Consider the following 8200-nt stretch of genomic DNA (forward strand, 5'->3'; position numbering starts at 1 on the left):
TAGATGTACACTCTTCACCGGACGAAGGGAGTAGACTAGTAACATATGCATGTTACTAGTCTATGTTACTATTATCATAGTGGGTAGTGAGTGTAGTGTCATAAGCCTTCATTTATTATGTTGTAGACTCATTTTGCATTGGGGTATGTTATGTTACGGTAACATATTATGTTACTATAAACACCTCTCTCTTTATTAACTCCATGCCACATAAGCATACATGTCTTGAGGTGCGTTATGTTACTACCTAAGTTAGGTCATGTACAATGGGGGCAGCACATAGGTGCTGCCTTCGTACGTCCAGCTAGATGAAAACAAATGAGGCTATATGTTCTATTTTTCTACATCCAACGCTCTTTTCTGAAGCCACCACATTATCCTGAAGCCACCGGTGAAGAAAACTGCAGCATGGCGTTAGGGGATGACGAAATGTCCCAACTCTCTCTGCCTTTTTCTTCTACTTTTTTCCTTTCTCCCCCTTTTTCCCATGGAGAACCAGCCTCCTCTGCAAGCAGCAACTATCACCTGCAAGCAGCGGCTTGTCTGTCACCATGGCGTCAGAGCCTAGTTGGCTCGTGGGGCGACCGGTCTGGGACTAGCCACAATGGGTAGTAACATAGACTAGTAACATGCACATGTTACTAGTCTATGTTACCACCTTTATAGTGGGGATTAACATGTGTGGTAACATGCAACACTTCATTTATTAGCTATAGACTCATTTTGCCTTGATATGTGTGATGTTACTCATACTACTAGTAACTAGCTATGTACCACTTTCCTCCATTTCTTCATTTATTGCTTGCCACATCATCTATTTTATCTAGATATGTGTGATGTTACTACCTATGTTACTTTCACTATGGATAGACTAGCCATAATGGAGAGTAACATACACTAGTAACATACACATTTCCCTAGACTACGTTACTACCTCAATAGTGGGTAGTAACATAAGCGTGGTAACATGCAAAGCTTCATTTATTACGTTATAGACTCATATTGCATTGGGACATGTGATGTTACAGTAACTAGCTAAGTTACTAGTACTACATCTCTCCTTATTAACTCATTGCCACATAAGCAAAACTGTTGTGTTGAACTCGATGTTACTACCGAAGTTACTCCCACTGTGGCTAGTCCTAGTCTTAGTCCCACTATGGCTACTTGGCTAGCCTGACGTCGCAGTTTTCGAAAAAAAAGAAAAACAAGTATAACGTCGCAAATAAAAGGACGCGAGGCCGCGTTATTGCGTCGGAAGCGGTCAACGGGAGCACGCGAGGCCCCGGTGGTCAATCCGTAATTACACCCAACAACTCCAGGAGCGTCTCCAGATTGCGGAGAATACGACTCGACCCAGGAGCGGGGAGGCTAACCAACGAAGGCAACGCCAGGCTGAGGCCACGCACCGTCCGTCTTGTCTCGCCGCAAACCTAACGAAAGCGCAGCGCTTTCGTCTCCGTCGCTAGGGTTTCGGTCTCCGCAAACTCGATCTTCCGCGAGGGCACGAGGTACGCACCGCTCGCCCGTGGTTCCCGGCCCGCCGATTCGCTTCCGCTAATTCCGCCTGCTCTTCTGGTGGTTTGCAGCCGGTGCTCTTGGTTTTGGTGTGGCGGCCTGAGAGAGATGCCGCCCAAGTCGGTTAAGAGGGGCGGCGCCGCGGCGGCGAGGAAGGGGTCGGCGACGAAGGCCAGGGCGGCGAAGCCCCAGCCGGTCGCGGAGGAGGCGCCCGTCGAGGTGGTCAAGGCCGCGGAGGAGGCTCCCCCTAAGGTGGAGGAACAGAAGCCGCAGCCGTCGCCGCCACCGCAGCAGCCGGCCGCTGAGGTGAAGGCTAAGGCGGATGCCGCTGAGAACGGCGCAAGCCACGCTGAAGGTATCACGTTTGCTCCTCTGTTTCGCGCATAGTTAAGACTTTTTTCGCTTATAGATCTGTGCTACGCCATGCCGTTTTTCCTTACTTGGGACTTCTTGTCTTTTTCCTATATATAAATGTGCGAGGACTTGACATCTATGTAATTTTTAGATGATGGAGCTGCAAAAGAAACATATGAAGAAGAGGACAAAGGTGAACGACTGGAGTTCGAGGATGAGCCAGAATATGAAGAGGAGCCTGCCGTGGACTACGACGAGAAGGATTTGGAGCAGTATGAGGAGCAATACGAGGACGGCGATGAAGGGCTGGAGTACACTGAAGATGTAGTCGAAGAGGAGACTGAGATGGTGGATGAGGAGGAACTGGATAATGGCGGGGATGATGGCGAGGGTGAGGAATATGAAAATGCAGATGAAGACCACGATGTGGACGTGGAGGACGAAGACCATCATGAAATGGTGAAAGCACATCGTAAGAGGAAGGAGTTTGAAGTTTTTGTTGGTGGGCTAGATAAAGATGCCACAGAAAGTGACCTGAGGAAAGTTTTCAGTGAAGTCGGCGAGATCACTGAAGTTCGTTTGATGATGAACCCTGTTACGAAGAAGAATAAAGGCTTCGCGTTCCTGCAATATGAGACTGTGGAGCAAGCAAAGCGTGCTGTCTCAGATCTGAAAAATCCGATGGTTGGTCTTATAACTGATTACATTTGTTTAATACATTCCTAAACAAAAAGAAAAATATTACATATGTTTATAGTATATTTTGTTGCAAGTACTTAACTGTTTCTGAAATTCTGTAGGTGCGAGGTAAGCAATGCGGTGTTGCTCCTAGTCGTGACAACGATACACTTTTTGTTGGCAATATCTGCAAGACATGGACAAAAGAACATGTATGGCACTCAAACTCTTTTTCTCCTTGATGCCTTTTTCCTGCTTCTCGGTGTAAGAAATAATTTGTTTTGGAATTTACAGCTGAAGGAGAAACTGAAGATCTATGAGGTCGAGGATTTTGATGATTTAATATTGGTTGAGGATAGCAATAACCCAGGGATGAATCGTGGGTATGCTTTACTTGAGTTTTCTACTCGCCCTGAAGCTATGGATGCTTTCAGGCGGTTGCAGAAGAGGGATGTAGTCTTTGGAGTTGATCGCACTGCAAAGGTTTCCTTTGCCGATTCCTATCCTGAAGTCGATGATGAAATGATGGCACAGGTCAGCACTTGTTTTCTGCAGTAGTTTTAAGTGGCACTGTTTTCCCCCCTCCCCTTTTAAGTGGGCATGATAGTATAAGTATTTTGATACTGTTTGGTCATCCACTCTGGCAGCTGCTAGTTTCTATTTTCTGTTGTCGTGTTTAATATTGGTATGACAATAATATGTTTAAAGTTACTGAATCCTCATTTTGGTTCTGTGGTTCAGGTCAGAACTGTATTTCTTGATGGTCTCCCCCCCTCATGGGAAGAAGATCGTGTTAAGAAGTACCTTAAAAAGTATGGAGCTATTGAGAAAGTTGAACTTGCCCGAAACATGCCTGCGGCCAAAAGAAAAGATTTTGGGTTTGTTACTTTTGATACGCATGATAATGCTGTTGCATGTGTTGATGGGATAACTAGTTCTGAGCTTGGCGAAGGTGATAGCAAGGTTTGTTTTCCAACTGAGTTTGCTGTACCTTCTTAGCTGATTTTCCCATCTACTCAGCCCACTGTATGATAGATAAAATTATCATGCAATAATTTCTAATGATTATTATTTTGTGATTCAGGCAAAAGTGAGAGCCAGATTGTCAAGGCCAGTACAGAGACCTCCTAGAATGAAGCATGGATTAAGAGGAAATTTCAGGATTGGGCAAAGTGCTCCTCGAGGTGGCCGTTTCCCATACACTCGGCCTCCTCCACGCCGGCCTCTGCCACGTCTTGTACGACCTGATACTCGCTTACCTCCCATCAGGAGGCCTCCACTGAAGAGGCCAATAGATATTAGAGATAGACGCCCTGTTATGTCGATACCAGATAGAGTTAGGCGTTTGCCTCCTCCAGAGAGATCCTATGATAGAAGGCCCCCAGGTGCGTATAGATGGTACCCATTCTTTTTGTAGAACATTCAACTGTAGCCACATCAAATTTCTCATACTTCATCTGTGTACAGCTCCTGTTTACCCAAAGAGAAGTCCAAGGAGGGAATATGGAAGGCGTGATGAACCTCTTCCGCCAAGGAGCAGAGCTACCTTTGCTGACTACAGTGCAAGAGTTCCAGTGGATAGGCGCCACACTTACAGGGACGACTATTCGCCCCGTGAATCGGCCTATTCAGACCTAGCTCCTCGCAGCGCTCCCCGTTTTTCTGACAGGAGAGCATATGCTGATGACGGCTATGTAGAGAAGATTGACCGACCTTTGCCAACCTATAGGGAGGGCCGTGGACGTGATTATGATACAATATCTGGTTCAAAACGCTCATATGTTGAGATGGTGAGGGTAGTTTAATATGTTGTTGCATTTTTTGCATGCACTAGCAGTTTATTCCTCAATCAACCTGACTATTGTTAATGATGCAAGGATGACGTGCCTCCTCGGTACCACGACATTAGCGTTCGTCAGCCCAAGGCACGCTTAGATTATGATGTTGGTGGTAGCAGTGCTCGGTATGCAGATGCTTATACTGAGAGGTTGGTGCATATTTAGTAACATGCAGTCCTTCTGCTTGGTATTTGTTTGTTTTAGAGAACGTCTTGGTATTTGATTCTAATCTCAAGTTCTTACAAATATCCATCCTTGAAGGCTTGGGCGGTCACATGTGGGATACAGTAGCAGCAGATCTGTTGCTGGTCATGACCCGGTGTATAGCAGCAGCCGCCATGGCTTGAGTTATGGAGGTATATACTCTTGATGCCGATGCTATTTGTCATGATACCTTTCTTGATCCAATGCTTATAACATTTTTAATGCATCTCATCTGTAGGTTCTGCGAGCACTGGAGATGCTGGTGGAAATTACTCTTCAAATTACAGTGCAGACTACATGCCTCGTGGATCTGATGTAAGTCTTCTTCAAGTATTTTATGTCTAATGGATTTACTACGTATTGCTCTCTCCAAGTCAAATATAGGTCCAGTGCCAGTGAAATATTTTTAAGCTTGACCATCTATGAAGGAAAAACTACCAGCATCAACAACATCAAATTGATACTGCTGGATTCAACATAAAATGCACTTCCATAATGTATAATTATTTGTGTCAAGCAACCTTGTTTCATGGAAATTGACGATCAACATGTTACTGTTTGGTCAGGTTGGCGGGAGTTCATATTCATCGCATTACTCGGGTCGAAACACGGGTAGCAGCAGTGGCTACTTTGGCGGCAGTGGTTCCAGTTCGTACTACTAAGGTGAAAGCTCTAATCAGTTTCAGTTTTCCTTTAGTTTGATTGCATTGCACATGAATTTTGATCACCATCTGTCGCCATCATCCCCTTCATTGCGCTAGTTGCTCACTTAGGAGATGGCAAATGTTTGCCCTTGTATCAAACACGGAACACCCTCCGTGATCAACCATGAATTATTTTAATGATACAGATTTGGCATCCAACCGTCTTTGTGGAACAGATGTGGCATCATAGGAGGTTGGTGTAGGCCATGGATTGTATGGAGCTACTTAACTTAAGGCCTATGGATCTGGACAAGTGGCAAGTGTGGGCAATCAATAAGGCATGTCTGAAGGAGCCAGGAACATCGAGTTGGTTGAAGCAGTAGTCTTGTGGATGTTCCGGCATGTTTATTTAATGTAAGGCTTTGCTTTAGTTGGTCAAGAGTTGTGAACTAGCCAGCCATGGTGTGTTGACATGTTTACTTCCAGTGTTTCTATAACATTGAGAGATATGGAGTATTTCAATAAGTAATCTTTGAGGTCGTTTCCTTCCTGCAACACAAGGTGTTTTGGAGACTCCACCTTTGATGACCCAGCAGAAGATCAGACTTACAAATGAAGCCTTAGAAGTGAGCGCTTCATGTAAGGCTGTTACTTCTGAAACCTTTGGTTCAGATCACGCTGCATCTGTTCTCTAGTGGATTGAACTTTGCTACCTGAGACTGAAAGATCAGGTTGAAAATTTGGACTAGTTATTTGTTAAACTGCACTGCAGATAAAATCGGATTTGTTGGTTGCAAGGTTCTGGGAGAAACCTTTTATATGGCTCAGGTGGTTCTTTCACCAAGCAATTTCTTTGGCCTCCCCACAATTTTAAGATAACAGAACTCACAGCTACATGACTGGATGGCCTTGCAATGCTGTCAAACAGCAGCATAGAGTACATGGCACCAGATAAATTTAACAAGCATTATCAACACTGAGCGCCATGGTTTATGAAATATCTTTGAACTTCTGCATGGAGCATGGATCAATACATCTTTGGGCCAAATATCTGTTGGATGGTTGCAAGTTTTGAAGAACTTTGCTGGAGGCATGAATCTGGTCTTTCTGAGTTCTGCTAATTCCTTTAGTATAGTTTTCAGTGCACTATGACTTAATATAGGTTATTATATATGATACGCTTAGGCCCTCATTGCATAATATAGGTTATGTATAGTACCTTTAGGCCCTCAATTGCATTAGATTGTTGGGTGTGGGCGGGGGTTGATGGTTTTAGAAGAACTGAATTTCTGATATTGAAGTTCCTTCCTTGCATCATCTATTTATAAATGATGTTTGAGATCACTAAGAGGTTCTGCGTCTACAAGTTTATAAACAACAGACTTATCCAATCTTTTGGGAGTTGTTGATGTCATGTGCTAATTCGAAGAAATAGATAGGTGAAAGAGATGGTTGAAAATACAAATTATAGAGGCTACATAAAGCGGCAATAAGGCTTACCAAACTGTGTTAATACCTTCTCTGTGCTGCAACAACGAGGTGTTGTGAATCACCCGCACTAACTTGGAATTGCCTGATTGGTTGAATAAGTGATAATAACTATGTTTAGATCTGGAGATCAAAGTTATGCAATTTTGGTTGGCTACTCTTGGAAAGTGGCTTGATGTGGTCTCTTCCGATGCTGCATTGAGATGGCAGACTTTGGCAGTCTTCAGAAACAAAGCATTGGTTATAACTAAGCTATTTGTTGGCTATCATATCATCTGTTTAATATTTGTTGGAGTAGGAGTCCTTGGGTGAAATCAACAATGATGTTATTAGAACTTTTAAACGGCATTAGATCACCAATAGTAAGGAAAATTTATACATTTCAGCAAAATGAGAGGGTGCCAGTGAATCTTGAGACGGGGATTGGAAGTGTGATGGAATCAGCACTGGTTGGTTGATCTAATGCTTAAAAACAAGGGCGGGTGACTTTTTAGGACAAAGAAAGGTAGATCAGGTGGCTACTAATTTACAAGTTTTGCGTCTGGAAGAAACGTTTTCTTCAAACTGCAAGTATAAAAGCTCAGTTTAAGTTTTTTGCATTATGGACTATCAAATTGAGGCTATCGAACCTTGCAGTTAGGTCCAACTTGTTTTCAGTAGAAACATACGATAACTTGCGTTCATGAAGATTGTCTATATGTTCCTGAAGATCGCAAATATTAGTTGATGACGAACGTTTGACAAAATATCTATATTCGAAATCCTCACTCTTGCATTTTTTTCAATTTGAGCAATGAGTTATGTTAGTACAATCTCCATTGATATGTATTTGAATACTATGTTCACACTTTTAGTTTTGAATTTGAGCTGCAATGGTGCAATATTCATTGCATCTCCAGTGTGTTGTAGTGTATTCATCTAAGCTTAGCTTGAACTTACCATGCCTAACTATCTTATACTCCCTCTGTCTTAAGCTTTGCAAAAACATTCTTATATTATGGGACGGAGGGAGTAGCATCTATCATGCATATTTAGTACTCACTCCTTCCCGAATTAGTTGTCTTAGATTTGTGTAAATATGGATGTATCTAGACATGTTTTAGTGTTAGGTATGTCCGTATCTAGATAAATGTAAGACAACTAATTTGGGATGGAGGTAATATTAACCTGAGTACTGCTGCTCATATCGTATTTCAGTTGAATGTTGCACTAATATAACCTACAATATGTTGTATTTTCTCTACGCTGCCTGAGTTTGATGAAAAAATTGTCGCAAGCACTGCTGCTTCTGTTGGTCTCTTCTCCAGAGAGTGTGGGCGTAGAATGATGTAATGGTGCAGTTGTTGCACAGGCTTCCTGTACGTGAATTGTTACCTATTTTCTTTTTGACCACTGTACTATACAATGAGCATGCAATGTTAAAAAAATTATTGAGACATGTGTTGAGCTTTCATTTGCATTTTTGCCATAATTTTT

The 8200-nt window shown here is 42.9% G+C and overlaps 1 protein-coding gene across 2 annotated transcripts; it reads left to right on the top strand.

Annotated features, from left to right (window-relative positions):
• The first annotated feature begins 1244 nt into the window (after window positions 1-1244).
• LOC109765661 (uncharacterized) lies at window positions 1245-5796 on the top strand. Of its 2 annotated transcripts, none has more exons than XM_020324443.4 (13): window positions 1245-1511; window positions 1590-1873; window positions 2024-2556; window positions 2673-2762; window positions 2845-3084; window positions 3292-3513; window positions 3635-3935; window positions 4018-4340; window positions 4428-4537; window positions 4650-4744; window positions 4831-4907; window positions 5159-5255; window positions 5443-5796. In XM_020324443.4, exons 2-12 carry the CDS (start codon window positions 1627-1629, stop codon window positions 5252-5254), a joined length of 2334 nt encoding a protein of 777 aa, XP_020180032.1. In that variant the 5' UTR covers window positions 1245-1511; window positions 1590-1626; the 3' UTR covers window position 5255; window positions 5443-5796. The 2 variants fall into 2 exon arrangements, with proteins under 2 accessions (XP_020180032.1, XP_020180031.1); XM_020324442.4 differs by having other exon boundaries at window positions 5473-5796.
• Window positions 5797-8200: the final 2404 nt, after the last annotated feature.

Source organism: Aegilops tauschii, chromosome 2, assembly GCF_002575655.3.
Source record: "Aegilops tauschii subsp. strangulata cultivar AL8/78 chromosome 2, Aet v6.0, whole genome shotgun sequence".
Taxonomy (NCBI): Eukaryota; Viridiplantae; Streptophyta; class Magnoliopsida; order Poales; family Poaceae; genus Aegilops; species Aegilops tauschii.